General features: G+C 37.4%; 1 protein-coding gene across 1 annotated transcript; it reads right to left on the bottom strand.

The window, feature by feature from the left end:
• Positions 1 to 6,638: 6,638 nt before the first annotated feature.
• On the bottom strand, positions 6,639 to 11,636 carry LOC136280516 (uncharacterized). The gene is made up of 4 exons (XM_066165828.1): positions 9,522 to 11,636; positions 8,500 to 8,680; positions 7,555 to 7,705; positions 6,639 to 6,770 (listed from the first exon to the last, which is right to left on the bottom strand). Exons 1-4 carry the CDS (start codon positions 9,595 to 9,597, stop codon positions 6,684 to 6,686), a joined length of 495 nt encoding a protein of 164 aa, XP_066021925.1. The 5' UTR covers positions 9,598 to 11,636; the 3' UTR covers positions 6,639 to 6,683.
• Between the last annotated feature and the right edge of the window lie 8,913 nt (positions 11,637 to 20,549).

Here is a 20,549-nt window from a genome sequence, read left to right as displayed (position 1 = left end):
TTTTCTAAAGAGGAAAATGGACAGAAAACAATCATAGCATGTAATGAAGGGATTAAAAGTTTTTTGCCTCAACGGATATCATGTTCCGCAAAAATCAAGAAAAAATGGGCGAGACTCAACAAACACTTCTGACTGCACTAACGTGGTCGATCGCGGAGAGTTGACCGTATTTACTGCGTGTGCTGACTCTTTTCTCGCTGAAAAAACCATTGTAATTTTCTCTGAAATACAGGCTACTAGACACAGTTTTTTTCAATCAAAACCTACTGCGTGAAGGGTTGATTATTTGAATATTCATTATTTTATTGTTGTTGTTTTTCGCGTTAAAGTCAAAAGCAATGTAACTAGTTTAAAACTGTTTCAAGGACAAATAAAAATGGCAAAATCATCCAGACGTCATCAACACACTATATAATGAAGACTGTAAAAAATTAACACTCAATTAGGTTCAAAGCTCGGGGTTATGTCATATTAGTAAATCAAGCAATGAGATACAAAGTCCCCTTAACATTTCACTTTATTTCAGTCACTTCTATCATCTTAAGAAACATTTTTAGTTTATTTTTCTCACTGCCCCTCTGACGCATCCAATTTTTCTTCTGCGATACAATCGTGCTTTGAACTTGTACAGTCCCTGCAAAATCAAAGAAATAACAGAATTTAGTAATTAAGTTTTCATATTTTTAGCCCAACCTGCATTAAGTAGCACCGTATCTTGCGGTCACCATGTATTACGCGGTCGGTTGTCAAAGTGCCGAATTTTTTCCCTTAGTTACTGCGATTTTCATTTCTATTAAGTGGTCACTTCCATTAAGCGGTTGTGGTCACCCTTTTCTGGGTATCAGCGGCCTTTTTGTACTGACCTCCACTTGTACTAAACGGTCACACGAAACGGAACCCCTTATATAAAACTGAGAATATTCTTTAAGTAAAATCTAATCCATGTTTTTCTCCCGAAATCAATATTAGCAACACATGTGAGCGGGCTTTAGTATATTAAGAGATCGATTATAGGGTAAAAGGGTCTGATTATTTTTTTTTTTAATACGCCAATTCGGTCAAACCTGCTTTAAGCAGTCAACCTGTATTAAGTGTCGATCATCTCGGCATTCCTTTTATTCACCGCCCAATACAGGTTTGACTTTATTACACAAAAGCTGTGACAGCTAAATGTGCCTATAAATGAGAGCATGTAAACGCGGTTAAAACCTTTTGGATTCCTATCTATATTTAAAAATATTTAATAAAAGTTATAGACGACTCTTTGCATGTTTAAACTCGTCTGTTATACAAAGCCTACTCGAGAGTTCGGAGAATTCTTGGATGTGTGTCAGGTTTGCGTAACAGTCTCAGGTTCTCCCAATCTGCCTTTGTGTATAGATTGTTATGTAAAAACGTAAAAATTCATTCCGGTATGGCCTAATTAAAGCGATGATAAAAGTGTTTACTTCCTAACCTTTGGTAGGAGTTTCAGCAGCACACGAAAGCCACGGGGCAGACGGCGACGTATTGCTTTAATATTATATGTACCTCTCCGTAAACCATATCTACACTTTACTCCTTTCAAAACCTTCGCAATGTCGGTGCATCTCACCCTGCCATTGCTTCAGACAAGAATAATTCAAGGAAAATTAGTATTAAGTCAAAGTAAGTCATAAGTCGAGGTAAAAAAAAGCAATGAATGTACTCCAGCCTAGTTGCAAACGCAGCCGGAACTTATCCATTGTAAGCCTACTCCCCAGCATTTCATTAAGCATCCCTGACAATTCACTGCTACTCATTTACACTCCTGGGTGGAGACAGGCACCAAGAGAGTAAAGTTTTAGCCTAAGACCTGAACCTCTCGACCCAGTACACTTTGCGCCTCCCTCATCAGTTCATAGTTGTAGTGTATCATTTGATTTAAATCCAATTACTCATATCCCAGATACAACTCGGATAAGATTTTGACTTAGCTACAATAGAGAGTAACTGTGTACTTTTTATAGATACCGCTAGTCGTGCATTTCACGTCCCACACTTTTATCAATAAATTATGATATTTACTCCAATCTTTAGTGAAACGACAAGGTTTTAGAAATGTACAGTACTTGTAATAGAATTGCTAGTTTGCTTTAGGCTTTAACGACTAACGGGTAACCAAAATGATACAAATAATATGTTGCAGATGGACAAATTTTATTGTTCACTTTTTTCACGACTAACGGTTAAAATTTGTCAATTTTTACACCTTAGAGGCTAAATTCTTTGCCGTTATTCGGTTATTGGTTTACACCGTTGAGACCGTCTCTAGGGAGGCAACCTCATTAGCATGAAATCTTCAATAACAGCAAAAGATAGAATCAGGAAGTTTCATTGCTTAACCTACCAAAATCTTCTAAGATAACGGAACTTGCACAAGTCCCGTCTCCTCCCTTTCTTCATAATTTTAACACGGTATCTGAATGATGACCCACGCACAAATCTGGCAATTCTTACTCTTCCTCTGACGGTAAGTGTTCTATCATTTCTTCTCAAAGCATTCGGACTGAATGACAACTTATAAGGCCGGATCGTCCCTTTTTACGTGAGAGGTAGAGTAAACAGAAACTATTTAATATATTAGGAATGGAAATGGGAGTTAAATATATAAATGGAAATTTAGCAGTGGATATTCCACTAGGTGGCTCTTCTTGTCCACTATTTCCAAGTCCAAATGTAATTTGAATGTTTGTTTTCGTGGAGGTAGCGAGGAAAAAAAAGGAACCCAGAGAGAAATCCTCAAAGCAAGGACGAGGACCAACAACAAACCCAACCCACTTGCGAGCGCTCTCACCACCGCGATATCCCTGCTCCTTTAATTTCAGATGATCTTGATCAACATAACAAGGATTTGAATTGACAAAAATTTTGAAATCTTTAAAAGTATATGATAGGTTCGAAAGTGGGTGGTATGTTCACTCGGGCTGTATGATGTAGGTAAAACAGTATAATGCTTTTATGAAATTATTATTCTGTGACTATCGGTGTTCGGTTTTAAACTTGAAAAGTCAACATATTTATCTCACAAAAAATGAGATTCTGCCATCCCTTTTCTGAGGTGTTATAAAAAGCGACACGTAAACTTTAGACCTCGTTGTCTGACGAAAACCAGCAGTATAGCAATCGAAACATCGCAATCATAACACGATTGATAAGCCTAACTCTTACTTCGAAAGACATACAATTAATCTACAAAACCACCATGAACAACAGCCCTTTTCCTCAGGCTCCTCTAGACATACTGAAAAAGTTCTTTTGCGATGGACAAGAGAATGAATGATTAAGGATTTTGAGCCTTCAGTAGGATTTTTTATTTGAAATAAAATAAATGTGAGCTGTGGATACTTACCGCCGCAACTTCTCACCCAAATACCACCAACTACATGAGCCAAAGCGACAATGATGAAGATCTCCTTGAAAGCCATCCTTGCTGTGTCACCACTAACAGACCAAGACAGAATGGTTTGTTACAGCAGTATTGGTTACTTAAATAACCACAACAAGCAACAATAAATATGTATGGTACTTATCAGGGTAAATTTCATTGGTAACGTATTTACACTTTTCAATTGTCATATCCTGCACCTGCAATGAAATTTATCTCTGCGGGGGAGCCATCAAGGGTTCTTCGCTTTACACCGTTAAAATCAATCTTTAGCTCTGAGTAAACATCCAACAAGGAATAAAAAAACTAATTGCATGGATTGATCAGATACTTAAAGGAAGTTTCTTGAGTAAATATCAGAAATTTTCTTCAATACGTCTTCATAGCTCCGCACCCTCTTTACTTAGGAGATGTGCCTCCTTCTAGGACAAATCTACCCTGAGGTAGGGTACTGTGTGATTTCTTTCTCAGCTATTGTCCCAACGCATTCCTTCAAAAAAGTAATGCAAATCTTTTTCTGCGACAGTGACCCGTACTAAGCCAACTTTTCTGAAATCTTTTAAATTTGAGTGATGTGGCAGCGTGGATGCAGTCGTATCCAGGTCTGACTACATCTGTTATTTGACATAAATAGAACACCCACTGACGTGGGAGGCCAATGCCCTCTTTTTAATGACCTCTCTTATGATTCAAGGAATTCAGCTGCACAAAGTAATATTTCAACGTCAATAATCCTCCAATGTTAACGCTTTAGGTTGTTCAAATGGACGAGAGGGGGCTTTCATTTATCGCTATCAATTTTTCGATCAATAACTGATGCCTTCTGTATTTGACAGCTTTTCTCTGAAGTTTAGCAATAATAGTAATACTCTCCGCCTTCATGGTCAACAGTCCTCAACATCTACTTGACGTTCGGCATGTAACCAATGTCTAAGTCAAATCAGTTAGAAGTAAACAGCTGATTCAGCTGCAGCTGTACCATTCTTCCCATTTAACCGACATGAAATATCACAATTACTGTTTAATTTTGAGATCTTACACTCCTGAAGAATATACATCTTTCAAAAAGGGATTAAATATCTATATGACAGAAACCATCTAATGTACAGAATTTCTTAGCGGCCGCTAGAGCAGAAGAGATGTTTTTATAAGGTCTTCTCTAGGAAGGAGTTACCCTATATAAACCAGTTATTAGCCGCTGTTTTGGTTTGATAATGAATATCGATTTTATGACATTATGGTCTTAGAAACACGCTGAAGTATAAATGTATCTGTCCCTTCAACTCCCATGGAATCAATTGAAGAAAGAATTAAGCAACCAAAATATAACATCGATGCTGCTCTGGTTTACTCTTTTTCTCTTTTTCCTGCAAATATATATATAACATAAAAGCAAATGCAACTTCTGGAAGCCAGGTTTGAAAACAGTTGTGGAGAACTGAGCGCAAACCCTCGACCATGATTCCAGGGGGTGCCTTCCTCCCAGGGGTGCGTTAATTTCCAAGTTTATATTTTGCGAGGATGGTGAGCTCAAGGGGCTCCATTAAAGCACCAAAGCGTATAACTCAAGCTAGTGAAAAATAATTTCGCGTTCCCGTTAGCAAAAAGAGAAAGAGGTTGTATTATAATTTCTTGCGAAGAGAAAATGAAAAGCCGCATGCAGGACAAGGCACGAAAGAAGCTAGGCCAGGATTATTCCAGATGAACGATCGACAATAATGTAGCTAAAACCCACCAAAACAAACAAAGAAAAAGTACAGTAACAGTTCTCCAAATAATTGCACACAATAACTGAACTTATAATCTGATGCCTTAATATTTCCGTGCATAATGCGTTCCATTTGGGCTAGTGTCTTGACATTTGAACTTGATTAACAAAAAATAAAAAAATGATGGGAGAAATTGCAGTTCGGCGTAACAGCAGACTCTATATCATCCTTTTGTTTTTAATCTTTTTCCTTCTGTTTTTCTTTTCGACAAGAATCCAGATATCAAATCTTACAGTCTCTAATATTTCAACGGAGATTTCAGATCAAAATTTGGGTTTAAAAAAGTTGATTATTCAAGGGGAAATTATGGAGAGTGGAGACTCTCGAATATTCGTGAATTTGCCTTGTTCCAATATTCTATGCGCCCTTTCTCTTTCTTGCACAGAATCGAAAGGTTAAAGGTGATTTCACGATTTTTTTTCCCTGAGTAACCTCTTCCCTAATGGACTACTCTATAAATAACCGTTTGCAGTTTCTCATTCAAATATAGTTTCCAAAACTCTCTGATATCAAGCGACTACTGCTCGACCACAGATATTTTCGAGGTCAGATTCCTTCGCTTTTTGTTTACGACAAGTGACTATACGAAGAAGCTTATTATTACTCATGTTCCAGATACCTTTTTCTAAAGAGGAAAATGGATAGAAAATAATCATAGCATGTGACGAAGGGATTGAAAGTTTTTTGCTTCATTTGATATCATGTTCCGTAAAAATCAAGAAAGAATGGGCGAGACTCAACAAACACTTCTGCCTGCACCAAGGTGGTGGATCGCGGAGAGTTGACCGTATTCACTGCGTGTGCTGACTCTTTTCTCGCTGAAAAAAACCCTTGTAATTTTCTATGATATACGGGCGACGCCCCTTTGTCCATGGTAATGCCCTACATTACATAATCACAGTGAGACGTTGCTACCAGATACTGTTTTTTCCAATCAAAACCTACTGCATGAAGGGTTGATTATTTGAATATTCATTATCTTGTTGTTATTGTTTTTAGCATTAAATTCAAAAGCAGTGTAACTAGTTTAAAACCGGTTTAAGGACCGACAAAAATGGCAAAAACCATCCAGTCGTCATCAACACAGCATATAGGGAAGACTATTTAACAATTGGTTCATACGTCAGCGTGCGTTCATCGAGATATGAAGCACGCGGGAAGTTTGGAGAGCACGAAAGATGCGTAAGAGTAACTCTAAATTTCTTACTTTCTTTCCGTCAACTGACGTATGAACCAATTGTTTTATAACATTTTCAACCCGATGGAAAATTTTGTTTCTCGAGGGATTTATTTACTGACGTGATAAGCGTGCACAAAAGGAATATGAAGCACGCTCGCGCAATTAAATTTGATCAGACAAATTTATTAGCTATGTTATAAAGAAAATTGACACTCAATTAGGTTGGAAGCTCGGGGGTATGTCATATTGGTGAATCAAGCAATAAGATACAAAGTCCCCTTAACATTTCACTTTATTTCAGTCACTTCTATCATCCTAAGAAGTATTTTTAGTTTATTTTTCTCACTTCCCCCTCGACGCATCCTATCACGGTATTTCTCTCACTCGACAAAAGTGCTTTGAACGTGTACATTCCCTGCAAAATCAAACAAATAACAGAATTTAGTAATCATGTTTTTATATTTTTATCTGAACCTGTATTAAGCGGCTAAGTATTTTGCGGTCACCCTGCGGTTGGCAAAGTCTGGACTTTTTTCCCTTAGTTACTGCGATTTTTATTTTTATTTTTTATTTCTATTAAGTGGTCACTTCCATTAAGCGGTTGTGGTCACCCTTTTCTGAGTATCAACTGTCTTTTTGTACAAACTTCCACATGTAATGAACGGTCACATGAAACAGAACCACTAATAAAAAACTTAGAATAATCGTCAAGTAAAATCCAATCCATGTTTATGTCCCAAAGTCAATGGCAATAGCACATTTGAGCGAGCTCAATTATAGGGTAAAAGGCGTGGTTTTCTTTTTTTCTTTTTTATACGCCCATTCGGTCAAACTTGCTTTAAGCTGTCAACCTATATTGAGTGATTATCTCGGCATTCTTTTTGGGCGCCTACAGGTTTGACTTTATTACACTAAGCTGTGGCAGCTAAATGTGCCTATAGATGGGAGCATGTAAACGCAGTTAAAACGTTTTAGAATCGTGTCTGTTTAAAAATGTTTTATAGTTTATTTTCCGTGTTTAAAATCGTCTCAAAGCCAACTCGAGAATTGAGAGAATTCTTGAATGTGTGTCAGGTTTGCGTCATAATCTCTGGTTCTCCCAATCTGCCCTCGTGTTTAAATTGTTATGTAAAAACGCAAAAAGTCATTCCGGCATGGCCTAAAGGGAGGATAAAAGTATTTAATGTTAACTTCCAAACCTTCGATGTTAATCTCAGCAGCGTAAGAAAGTCACCGGGCAGAGTGCGACGTACTGCATCAATATTGTATGTTCCTCTCAGCAACTGACCATTTCTACACTTTGCTCCTTTCAAAACGTTCGCAATGTCGACGCATCTCACCCTGCCAGTGCTTCAGACAAGAATAATTCAAGGACAAGTAGTATTAAGTCAAAGTCATAAGATGAGGTAAAAGAAAAACATTGAATGTACTCCAGCCTAGTTGCAGACGCAGCCGGAACTTATCCATTGTAAGCCTACTCCTCAGCATTTCATTAGGCATCCCTGACAATTCACTGGTACTCATTTACTCTCCTGGGTGGAGACAGGCGCCAAGAGAGTAAAATTTTAGCCAAAGACCTGAACCTCTCGACCCAGTCCAGCGCACTGAACATGAGCTCTTTGCGCCTCCCTCATCAGTTCATAGTTGTAGTATATCATTTGATTTAAAATCCTATTACTCATATCTCAGATACAACTCGGATAAGATTTTGAATTAGCCACAATAGAGAATAACTGTGTACTTTTTACAGATACCGCTAATCGTGCATTTCACGTCCCACACTTTCATAGATAACTTATGATATTTACTCCAATCGTTTGTGAAACGACAAGGTTTTAGAAATGTACAGTACTTGTAATAGAATTTCTAATTTGCTTTAGGCTTTTACCACTAACGGTTAATCAAAAATGATACAAAAGATAGGTTGTATAAGGACAAATTTCGCTGTTCACTTTTTTCACGACTTACGGTTGAAATTTGTCAATTTTTTCGCCTTAGAGGCTAAATTCTTTGGCGTTTTACGGGTATCGATTTGCCCCATTAGGACCGTCTCTAAGGAGGCAACCTCATTAGCGTCAAGGCCGTACGTGAAATCTTCAAAAATAGCAAAATATAGAATCAGGAAGTTTCATTGCTTAACCTACCAAAATCTTTTAAGTTCGTGCTTGCACAAGTCCCTCCCTTTCTTCATAATTTTAACACGGTATCTGAATGATGACCCACGCACAGATCTGGCAATTCTTACTATTCCTCTGACGGTAAGTGTTCTATCATTTCTTCTCAAAGCATTCGGACTGAATGACAACTTATAAGGCCGGATCGTCCCTTTTTACGTGAGAGGTAGAGTAAACAAAAACTATTTAATATATTAGGGAATGGAAATGGGAATTAAATATATAAATGGAAATTTAGCAGTGGACATTCCACTAGGTGGCTCTTCTTCTCTATTGTTTCCTAATGAAAATTGAATGTTTTCGTGGAGGCAGCGAGGAAAACTGGAAAATCCAGAGAAAAACCCTCAAAGCAAGGACGAGGACCAACAACAAACCCAACCCACATGTGACGCTTGCCCGGCAATCGAACCCAGGCCACAATGATTGGAGGCGAGCGCTCTCACCACTGCTATATCCCTGCTCCTTTAATTTAAGATGGTCTTGATCAACATAACAAGGATTTAAATTGACAAAAATTGTGAAATCTTAAAAAGTATAAGATAGGTTCGAAAGTGGGTGGTATGTCCACTCGGGCTGTATGATGTAGGTAAAACAGTATAATGCTTTTATGAAATTATTATTCTGTGACTATCGGTGTTCGGTTTTAAACTTGAAAAGTCAACATATTTATCTCACAAAAAAAGAGATTATGCCATCCCTTTTCTAAGGTGTTATAAATAGCGACACGTAAACTTTAGACCTCGTCGTCTGACGAAAACCAGCAGAATAGCAGTCGAAACATCGCAATCATAACACGATTGATAAGCCTTACTCTTACTTCGAAAGACAAACAATTAATCTACAAAACCACCATGAAGAACAACTTTTTTCCTCTACTAGACATACTGAAACAATTTTTTTGCCACGGATAAGAGGGTGAATGATTAAGGATTTTGAGCCTTCATTAGTTTTTTTCATTTGAAATAAATTGAATGTAGGCTATGGATACTTACCACCGCAGTTTCTCACCCGCGCAGCACCAACTACATAAGCCAAAGCGACAATGATGAAGATCTCCTTGAAAGCCATCCTTGCTGTGTCACCACTGACATAGCAAGACAGAATGGTTGATTACAGCAATACTTTTTACACTTAAATAACCACAACAAGCAACACTAAAGAAGTATGGCACTTATCAGGGTAAATATCATTGGTAACGTATTTACACTTTTCCTTTGTCTTATCTTGCACCTGCAATGAAATTTATCTATGCGGGGGAGCCATCAAGGGTTCTTCGCTTTACACCGTTAAAAAGCAATCTTTAGCTCTGAGTAAATATCCAACAAGGAATAAAGAAACTATTTGCATGGAATAATCAGATACCTAAAGAAAGTTTGTTGGGTACATATCAGAACGTCATGACTTCTCACCCTCTTAACTTAGGAGATGTGCCCCCTTCTAAGGTGCTGTGTGGCTTCTTTCTCATCTATCATCCCGACGCATTCCTTCAAAAAGGCACTGCAATCTTTTTTCTGCGACAGCGATCCATATTAAGCCAGTTTTTCTGAAATCTTTTCAATTTGAATGATGTTGCAACGTGGGTGCAGTTGTACCCAGGTCTGACTGCATCTGTTCTTTGACATAAATAGAACACCCACTGACGTGGGAGCCCCATGCCCTCTTTTTAATGATCTCTCTTATGAATCAAGGAATTCAGCTGTACGAAGTAATATTTCAACGTCATATACCTCTAATGTCATCGCCCTAGGTTGTTCAAATGGACGAGAGGAGGCTTTCAATTTTTTCGGTCAACAACTGATGCCTTCTGTATTTTGACAGTTTTTCTCCGAAGTTTAGCAATATTAGCAATGCTCTTCACCTTCATGGTCAACAGTCCTCAACATTTACTTGACGTTCGGCATATAACCAATTTCTAAGTCGAATCAGTTAGAAGTAAACAACTGACACAGCGGCAGCTGTACCATTCTTCCCATTTATACGACATGAAATATCACAATTACTAATTTTGAGATCCTACGCACGTGAAGAATATGTATCTGTCAAGAGGGGATTGAATTTCTATATGACAGATTTCTGATAAAGACGTAAACGAGGAGATATAAACATACTGAAAGAAAAGCGAGTATCTCGCCTCTAATATATGTAGAAATTATGCAAAAGTATGTTTCTCTTTTACATATTTCGTCCAAAAGATAAATGAAAAAAAAAGGAATTGGTTGGATGATGTTCAGTTTACGAATCTGAGAAGGTTTTTTAAGTCGCTTTCTTAGCTGAGGGTCTTAATGGGGTTAAAACGGCCAAAAAAATTAGCCATTAGGCGGAAAAATTGACAAAATGTAACCTTTAGTCGTAATAAAAAACAACTGACTAAAAATTTTTGGTTATAAGAATGAAAAGATGTTTACCGTTAGCCTTAAATTAGCCACAATTTCAACCGTTAGCCGTAAAAGCCATCACCCTATTGAGTCTCTCTTAGCTGTCGTGTTATCACATAGCACGGAGTGCATGTTTATAAGCGATTTAATACTGCAAGCCATCTCAAATCAAAACGAGGTATTTCGACAGATTCTAGTTTTCTGAGGAACCATCAAATGAACAGCCGCTAGATGTAGCAAATATGTTTTTATAATGTCTAGTCTAGGATCGAAGGAGTTGCCCAACCTAAACCAATAATTAGCCGCTGTTTTGGTTTGAGAATTGATATCGATTTTGCGACATTATGGTCTTGGAACCACGCAATAGTGTAAATGTATCTTTCTCTTTAACTCCAATGGAATCAATTGAGGAAAGAATTAAGAAACCAAAATATAACATTGATGTTGATATGGTTTACTCTTTTTCTTTTTTTTCTCGCAACTATGACATAAAACCAAATGCAACTTCTGGAAGCTAGCCGTTTGAAAACGGTTGTGGAGAACTGAGCGCAAAACCCCAGCCATGATTCCAAGGGTACCTTCCTTCCAGGGGTGCGTTAATTTCCAAGTCTATATGCAGAGAAATAAGTATGGAAGTGTTTCAACAACTTTGGCGAGTATGGTGAGCTTTATAGGGGCTCGATTAAAGCACCAAAGCGTTTAACTCAAGCTAGTGAAAACCAATTTTGCGTACCTATTAGCGAGAAAAGCGGGAGCTTATTTTAATCCCATGCGAAGAGAAAATGAAAACCCGCATGCAGGACAAGGTGCGAAAGAAGCTAAACCAAGATGATTCCAGATGAACGATCGACAATAATGTAGCTAATACCCATCAAAACAAACAGAAAGCACAGTAATAGTTCTCCAAGTGAGAACTGGCTTAAGAATATGAAAGAAAAGGAGGAGATTCCTTCAGGGAGAGCGAAGGAAGCCAAAATTGAAGCCCTGGAAATGACAGTCGAGGAACCTACAGAAAACGGATTTCAGGAACAGCTGATCGAGGAATTCTGTAAGTCACAACAAATTTTTGGCAGAAACTGGTGCACCATAAAAAACACCTTGAAACAAACCTATGGTGAAGCAATTGAACAAATTATTCGAACTTATAATCTGATGCCTTAAAATATTCTGTGTACAATACGTTCTATTCAAGCTTGCGTGTTGACATTAGAACTCGATCAACAAAAATAAAAAGTGAGGGGAGCAATTGCAGTTCGGCGCACTAATTCCTCAACTAGCACAGTGCACCAGAGTGAAAACGAAAAACCCACAGGGAAAGAGTCACATTTTATTGCAAACACTGAATCTCAAACTGACTTTGGTACTTTGGTGAGTGAAGGGAAGGGGGGGCGGGGCTGGGGAGGGTAGGGTAGGGGAGAAGGCGTCGAGACTGAAAAGCGACACTGGATGACTTGATTTTTTCTTGCTGATTGCTTCTTTATTATTCTTTGATAAAAGGAGACGTAAAAACGAGTTAAGAATACCAGTGACTCACCCGGCTACGCCTCTGAGTGCCGCTTTTTTGCTCTTACTTCACGAATTTTGAGGTCACCTATAGATTTTTTAGACGCACGGCAGCCTAGGATCCTCTTATAAGATATGATTGCACTTTAAGTTTAATTCATTTTTCAAAAAATCGCTCACTGAACCACTTTTTGCTCATTGGGAAAAAAATCCCTCGAGGGACTTGTGGTAAAAGGGTAAGCAATTCCACAAACTATAAAACTAAACCGCCACAGCGTTGTTCAGACTTATAGCATAGGGCTATTTACATATACATGTCTTCATGAAATAGTATGGAAAAAAAATTAGCCCTAAAAAAATTACAGTGGACAGCAATGGAATGATATTAATCGTTAGCCGTAAATTGGCCAAAATTATAACTGTTAGCCATAAAGGCTATCACCCCATTGAGTCCCTCAATAATTGATCTGCGCGTAAATGATATCAAAACCAGGTTCAACAACTGTTGCGTCTTTTGATTTCCATTTCGTACTCATAATTATTTTTTTCTCGATGCGTGAGCGGGCGGTATTCTACAAATCCTGCAATCTGATTCCTAGTGCGGGCAGTACAGTATTCTCCCATCCGGCCTGCTTAAGGGAGCTCTATCTTATCCTTTGTGTGCTAGATCGCCTTTACAAGATCGAGACAGAGAAGCAATGGAGCTTGTCTATTTCAAAACGAAGTTTTCGATAGTACTGTGACTTCCTCCCAGCACAGCCACAAGCTTTTCAATTGATGTGCAGAATCACAAGCTAGATTTCATGTCACCGTGGATGTTCTCATTATTTGAGCATAGGGCTATTTACAAATACATTTCCTCGTGTAAAAGAAGGGAAATAACATTCACGCTTGATCTAAATTAAACGTGACCTTGATGAACTGAAATAATTTAATTCTGAGAAAATACTCATCTCTTATCAAAAGGAAGAAAGATTTATTTTTGTTCCGGCAGGAAAAATTCCTTCTCTACCTCATAATAGAAACCTTACACAGTTACGTGTTCAAAACGTAGACTTAAAAAAAATTGCACCGCTACAATATGAATTACGCTTCAATAATCAGCCAGCAGCCTACAAAACTGCTAACTCCAGTCACTACAGAAATATATTTTGAAGCTGATTAAAAACGCAGCATATGCGGACGCTGAGATCAATATCTCAGTTTTATGAAATCTTTTGAAAAAAATTACAGGTACAAATGAGCAAAATAGTCTACCTGGAACTCAACTCTTCCGATCTTTCTGTTGTGCCTTTGAGGTCTTCTTTGCCGACGATGAACCGCTAACGGACAGGCTGCGTAAGTCTTGCTTCAGTTCTTCTACGTCCTCATTTTCCGCTGCGCTTGTTTGAGGCTCTTTTCAATCTTTTCAATAACAGTTTCTCTATCTTTAGGTTCGCCATTAAAGCAATGAAATTTTCCTCCTTCCAAAAATACGTCGTCGAATCTACAATAATCAGCTTTCATCAGTGCTATGAGATTTGTAATTGCTTCATCAATCTTGAGTTTGTTGTACTTTTTCATTTCGTCCGAACCCTTTACTCGTTGTCTCGCTATTTCGAATAGCAAGAGAATGTACACTTCTGAAGTTACGAATGGGTATCCAGCTATATTGGTATTGTTCTTGAACAGGTCCTCAAGATCTTCAGCGAACGAAGAGATATTCGTTTCATATTTTTCATCCAGCTTATCAACTAATTGCTTGTCGTAAGATCTGCTTTTAAATTGATGACCTTTAAAAACTGATATGATTCCATTACCAGGTTGATCTTCCTCTGGGTCTGGTTCTAGTTTGAAGAACTTGCGAAATTGGTTTGTTTGTTCGACTTTAGAGATTCCCAAATAATAAAAGAAATTCTTGTTTCGATAACCAACATGGTTGACAATGCCTTCAAGTTGTTCAACAACTTGAGATCGGTCAAAGCCCGTAATTTCATAGACAATTGCAGGTTTAACATCACTAGCCGCCATTTCAAAATGAGCTCTGTTTTGTAATTATTCAATGCTTTAAGTATGCACCTTTGGTCACCTTTCGTAGTATCAGATATTAGGTACGAGAAGCAAGAACCAACACTGTATCAAGCCAGGAAACAAAACACCACAGCTTTTCCTAATTTTACCTTCACGACTGATATCATCGAAATCAACCGCTTCTTCTTTTCTAGGAAAGATGACGATTGTTCCTGTTCAGAACTTGTCGACATGGCAAAATTTGATTGGTCTAATTTTCAAAAAGGTCATGCTGAGTTACCTCAAGGAGTTTGTTTTTTGTCATTGTGTGACATTTTCAGAAAAACAGGAAATCGACGACGCAATACAACAGGGACTTTCCCGATGAAATGAGTCATAGCATTGCCATTGTTTTGAGGTCATATGATAGTTGTATGATTATATCAACAAATCAAAGACTCACATTTTCACTTTAGAATTGTGAAAATTTTCACTAGAGCGTATAACTCAAGCCAGTGAAACCCAATTTCGCGTTCATGTCGGCGAAGAGCAAGAGGGTATATAGAGTACAATACATGGGCGCTCGTAGATATGGAATTTCTCTTCGAGTGTTTAACTCGATAGCTCACGAGTGAGATGTCGAGTTGAACACGAGAAGAGAAATTCCATATCTACAAGCAACCACGTATTATGTTGTTTATCATATAAACATCATAGCACTTTACTGGAAAGAAAAGCCGACTTCATTAATGAAAATAAATGAATCGACAATCCCCAAATAACAATCGTAAAGTGCATTGGCGCTAACTCTTAAGATGGAAAAAATGCGTTGAATCATGATTACAAAAACAACAATAGTTGTAATTTTTAAAATTAAAAGCAAAATGGTCGTAATTTTCAATTTACAAAATTATCATTTATTAACTCTGTCCATACCGACTGAAGAGGTTTTTCAGGTAAACGGCCAAAATCGGTTAGTGGCAAATCTTCCAGGTGTCGATTTTCATTCTCAGCCGAGAGAAATGCTAACACCAACGCCACTGAATACGTAACTTTCGGTTTTTCTTTTAGTATATTGGTTTTCTTCCCCTTCTAAGAAAGTTTGAACCTCGCTGTCTCTTAGCGATACGGAATTTATAGTGTTTTAGCCGCCATAATTCGAGAAAGCTCCGACAAACAACTTGTATTGAGAATCGTGAAAACTTTGCCGTTCATTCATCAACCTGATCGAGAGAAAAACAGGAAATAAATGACATAATACAACAGGGACTTTCCCGAGGAAATGAGACATAGCACTGCTATTGTTTTGAGGTATCACTGTAATTTCCACTCTCGTTGTGGGCGAAACAATGTGGACAAAACTCCCTGTGGGCGAAACTCGCTCTATTCGGATAAACTGACACTTTTTTTTCGGTGATTAATTTGTTGAAGTTTAATTCCGAATTCAAGCATATTAGTTTACATGTTCCTTTTTGTCATCAACATTTTTACAGGAATATGATGGTTATTATGACACATGTCTGGAAAATATATGTATTTTTTTCTTTTTCTTTTTTTCTATATATTATACTTACATATGTACTTACACTATACTTAATTTTTACACGATGCTTACACTACATTAACTTGCACTACTTACAATACATATATTACAATACAATTACACTAGTCAAATGGAATTACAGTTGATCTATTTACGTTATTGTTTGCATGTTAATTGTTCGAGTCACTCATAAGAATTTTGTTTGTTAATTACACCACATAGGGTATTAATTAATGAATAAACTGATACTTATAACAAATCTATTTTTGAGAGTCGTAAAGAATAAAAAACATTCAGCCAGTTGTTAAATTTGACTTGAAAGCAAATCGATAGAGAAGGTGATCAACCTGGTAAGTGCTTGCGTGGAAAAAAGTCTCGTAAGGTGTTCATCGGAAGACTTCATTGCAATAATATCATTATTGATCATGAAGATGGTTACAGAAAGAATATAGCGTGTTTCGCCCATAACGAGTTTCATCCACATCGTTTCGCCCAGAACGAGAATGGTTTCGCCCAGAAATAGAAGAAGTAACTAAAACTAGTCAAGACTAGTGCGTGAGTGCGCGCAGCTGGAACAGCGTTAATTTTTCTGACTCCGACGAAGCGTGCGGTGTGAAAGTTCTAACTAAAAGGATTTTACCGTCTGGCAAAAAAATCTCACCCTTTCACTTGTTGATAGAATTTGAAGACACTTGCGCGTGGAACATAGAAAATGGTTTCGCCCAGAAGTAGGCCTACAGTCTAACTCGAAAAACATTAACCTAAACGTGCGTATGCCTAGAATGAACGTTGGGTAATGCCATGAAAAACGTGACATGTTCTGAGACCATATAAATGTTGAAACGAACAAGTTGTCTCTTTCACTGAGAATCGAGCGGGGACTGGGGAGGTAATTTGAGCGCGAAATACAAAACAGACGTTTAAAAATGTTTATCAAAAAAGTATAACTATGATTTGGTTTTTATCTGCAGCACTTATTTTCTCGAGAAGGTCGCGTTTGTTTTGTGTTGAAGCAAATTAAATGCTGTTGAAAGCGTTAATTTTCCTGACTCAGACAAAGCGTGCGGTATGAAAGTTCGTACTAGAGAAAATTACTATCTTGCAAAAATCTCACCCTTTCACTTGTTAATAGAATTTGAAAAGAAAATTGAAGTTCACTCGGAAAGTTTTGAAGTTGGCACAATTTACTGTTTCCATTGTTTCCAAAATGAAGTCAAGTATTATTTGAATACGAACAGCAACAGTGCGTAATAAAACTGTGTTGTTTACGAATAGACGCGCGGTCCTAATTACAATTTGTTAACTAGTTCCATAAGATGTTGTTAGCCTTTGGTCAGTTCACTGGCCAATCAAAAAAAGAAAACGCCCCTTTTTCCAGTATAAAAAGGGTTAATACCGATCATGAGTGTCTTTCAATCATAGATGGCCATACGAACTGGCTATACAAAATTTCTCGCCTTGCTCGGCTTAAAAAATGTCTTCAAACGGTACTTCCAAGGACAATTGCATAACTCAAATGTGGAACACAAATCCTGCAATACTGGTATGTAATTGTTACCACCTGTTTACGTATGTTTTCGGGTTTTTATGTTGGTCTAGTCGGATCAGAGTTTCTTATTCTGTGTACTTAATTCTTTCAATTATGGTCTTCTTTATGTGTACTTAATTCTTTCAATTATGGTCTGGGTCTAGATCTGGGCGAAACGCTTCGTGGATGAAACTCGCTGTGAGCGAAACCCGCGGCTTCCGTTTATTAGATAACGCATTTTTTGCTTCCAGTACATTATAGTATTTCATTACTTCCTCCTTGTTAAAAGTTGAAATATAATGCATTTGCCTCCCATTTTGTTAATTTAAATCTTGATCGTCTTTTTCAGGTCCTTTAGCCATTTACAGAAAAATGGTGCAAAGTATTTGCCTCAAAAGAAAGGAAATGTCCCGAAGATACATGAAATTTTCAAGCCCTCCGAGATCAGAGATAAAGCAACTCCTCTCTATCTTCTTGACACATATAATACCCGTGAAAAGGTTTCTTTGGTATAATGCTACTTTGATATCTTTAAAATAACCGTACCCTCGTCCTCAAAGTGTATCACAGTGAAAAAATCTTTTTCATGTATATAATGGAGCAACTCAAAACTCAACGTCTACCGGCTTGTCAGACGAAAAGAGCAATTCCAAACCAATATCATACGAGACAGTGTGGACACGTACTATGACTCTTAATAAAAGTAACTCGTACCTTGACGCACCCCGCGTTCTAGATGAAAATGTTTTGAATAACGGATATGCCTCAAAAAAGTTTCATCTAGAACGCTGGGTGCGTCAAGGTTGCCCACTTTCCGGAACACTATTCGTTATTGCTATTGAGTTACTTGCGCAAATTATTAGACGCTCAAAAGAAATGAAAGATATTACGATAGATAAACATAATGAGGTTAAACTTTCGCAATATGCAGATGACACAACTGTACTTCTTTCTGATGTCCAACCAGCGTCGAAATTATTTGATTTATTATCGCTTTTCGAAAGGTGCTCTGGTCTAAAACTAAATCAAACAAAATCTGAAATGCTATGGCTTGGCTCTATGCACCACAGAAAAGATACCATACTTGATCTCCAAATGAGCGGCGAGCCAATTTACGTACTTGGGGTGCATTTTACATATGATCCAGAAGTGTCTGAAAAGAAAAAATTTTTGAAAAATTAGGATCTTTAAAGAAAACATTGATTATGTGGTCCCAAAGAGACCTCTCAATCGTTGGTAGGATAAATATAATGAAAACATTAGCACTTTCAAAACTGGTCTTTATCTGCAGCGTCATGAACACTCCTAAAGACTTCAGTAAAGAAGTAAACAAGATCACGTTCGACTTTATTTGGAGTCACAAACCCGCCAAACTATTAAGCAAAAAACAGCTGGGGGCTTGGACAGGAAGGATTTTTCTCTCTTCGACAAAGTACTTAAGTTAAACTGGGTGAAACGGTTATTCTCTAACTCAGATGCTCCATGGCAGTACATACCAAAATCGCTCTCAGTCGATCTTGGCGGTACAGAACTGTTAAATGTAATTATGATTATACTCTCCTTGACCTAGACAACCATCTTCCTGCTTTCTACTATCAAATCATTTTTTACTGGCAGGACATCGCAACGGCCACACCTAAAAATAAAAGTGAGGTCCTCTCACAGCCAATCTGGAATAACCGATTTTTAACTTTGAATAAGAAAATGGTATTCTTTCCTCACTGGTATCAAGCAGGAATAAAACAAATCTCGGACGTTTTTGACTCCTGTGAGGGCCATTTCCCTCCATTTAATTCTTTTTGCAATAAATTCAATGTAAAATGTAACTTTTTACAGTATTATAGCATTCTTTCTTCTATTCCCCAAAATTGGAAGAAAGTATTGCAAGAAGGTTCCAAAGACCCAGTTAGGCCTCCCACCTCAATCTGTTCACTGTTACGCAAGACAATATACAGTACGCTGCTTAACCTTAAAGATCTACCCCCGCCAACTTCTGAGAAAAAAACTTTTAGCGTCTGGCGTCGAGAAAAGTGACTTGACTAAAATCTACCTCCGACCATTCAAAGCCACGAGAGAAATTTAATTGACGATGTTCCAATACAAAATTATTCATCGAATTTTACCAACGAATAGCTTGTTACACAAAGTGAAAAAAGTTGCCTCGCCCTCCTGTCCCTTTTTTCCTTCTGAGTGTCAGACTCTGTGGCATTTGTTTATAAACTGCATGCACGCAAGTTCTTTTTGGAATAAATTCCAGGAGTGGTACTCAATCTCTAGTAATAAGAAACTGCTGCTGTCAGAACTAGAGGTTATGTTCAGAATTATTCGCTGTCACACCAACTGTTTAGCCCTCAACCATCTCATTGTTTTGGGCAAATATTTCTTATATGTTAACGCTTTAAATACCACAACGTACCAATTCGATGATTTCGTCTCCCCTGTGCGCGAAAAAATTAATCTAGAAAAATATATTGCAGTCACTCATAATAAGGAGAAGGGATTCAGGAACAAATGGAAATTTTTTCAGTCTTTATAAAATTGTATTGTGTCCTTTTTCTTCTCAACTTTTGTATTTTGATTTGTTTCTTTTCGCTACCTATTCATTTAATAATCTATTAGATTCTAGATATTAATACCCTATGTAGTGTAATTAACAAACAAAATTCTTAGTAGTGACTTGAACAATTAACATGCAAACAATAACGTAAATAGATCAACTGTAATTCAATTTGACTAGTGTAATTGCATTGTAATATATGTATTGTAAGTAGTGCAAGCTAATGTAGTGTAAGCATCATGTAAGAAGTAAGTATAGTGTAAGTATAATATATAGAAAAAATAAAATAAATGAATAAAATTTTAAAAAAGTAACTCGTACTTTCCTTTTCCTTTCTTTGTCTCTTTTTTAGTATTTTTGGCAAGGTAAGGATTTATTATTAATTTTGTGCTGTTAACTGTGAACGGAAACATGAGAGCTCTGACAAAAATGGAATGATAAGAGCAAGTGCAACAATAACAATAAATATAATTCATAGCCATAATGACGATGATGATAATGATAATAATAATGATAAAAAGAACA

Source organism: Pocillopora verrucosa, chromosome 4, assembly GCF_036669915.1.
Source record: "Pocillopora verrucosa isolate sample1 chromosome 4, ASM3666991v2, whole genome shotgun sequence".
Lineage (NCBI taxonomy): Eukaryota > Metazoa > Cnidaria > Anthozoa > Scleractinia > Pocilloporidae > Pocillopora > Pocillopora verrucosa.
The sequence above is the reverse complement of the archived record's forward strand: the minus strand, read 5'-3'. Positions and strand labels throughout refer to the sequence as shown.

Bases quoted from the DNA above. Each gene is read 5' to 3' on its own strand.
- LOC136280516 (XM_066165828.1), bottom strand. From the start codon at position 9,597: ATGGCTTTCAAGGAGATCTTCATCATTGTCGCTTTGGCTTATGTAGTT. The intron at 7,706-8,499 runs GTAGGTTAAGCA...TCTTGTCTGAAG, and splicing joins CACGAACTTAAAAGATTTTG to CACTGGCAGGGTGAGATGCG. The intron at 6,771-7,554 runs GTTTGGAAGTTA...TTGATTTTGCAG, and splicing joins TGCTGAGATTAACATCGAAG to GGAATGTACACGTTCAAAGC.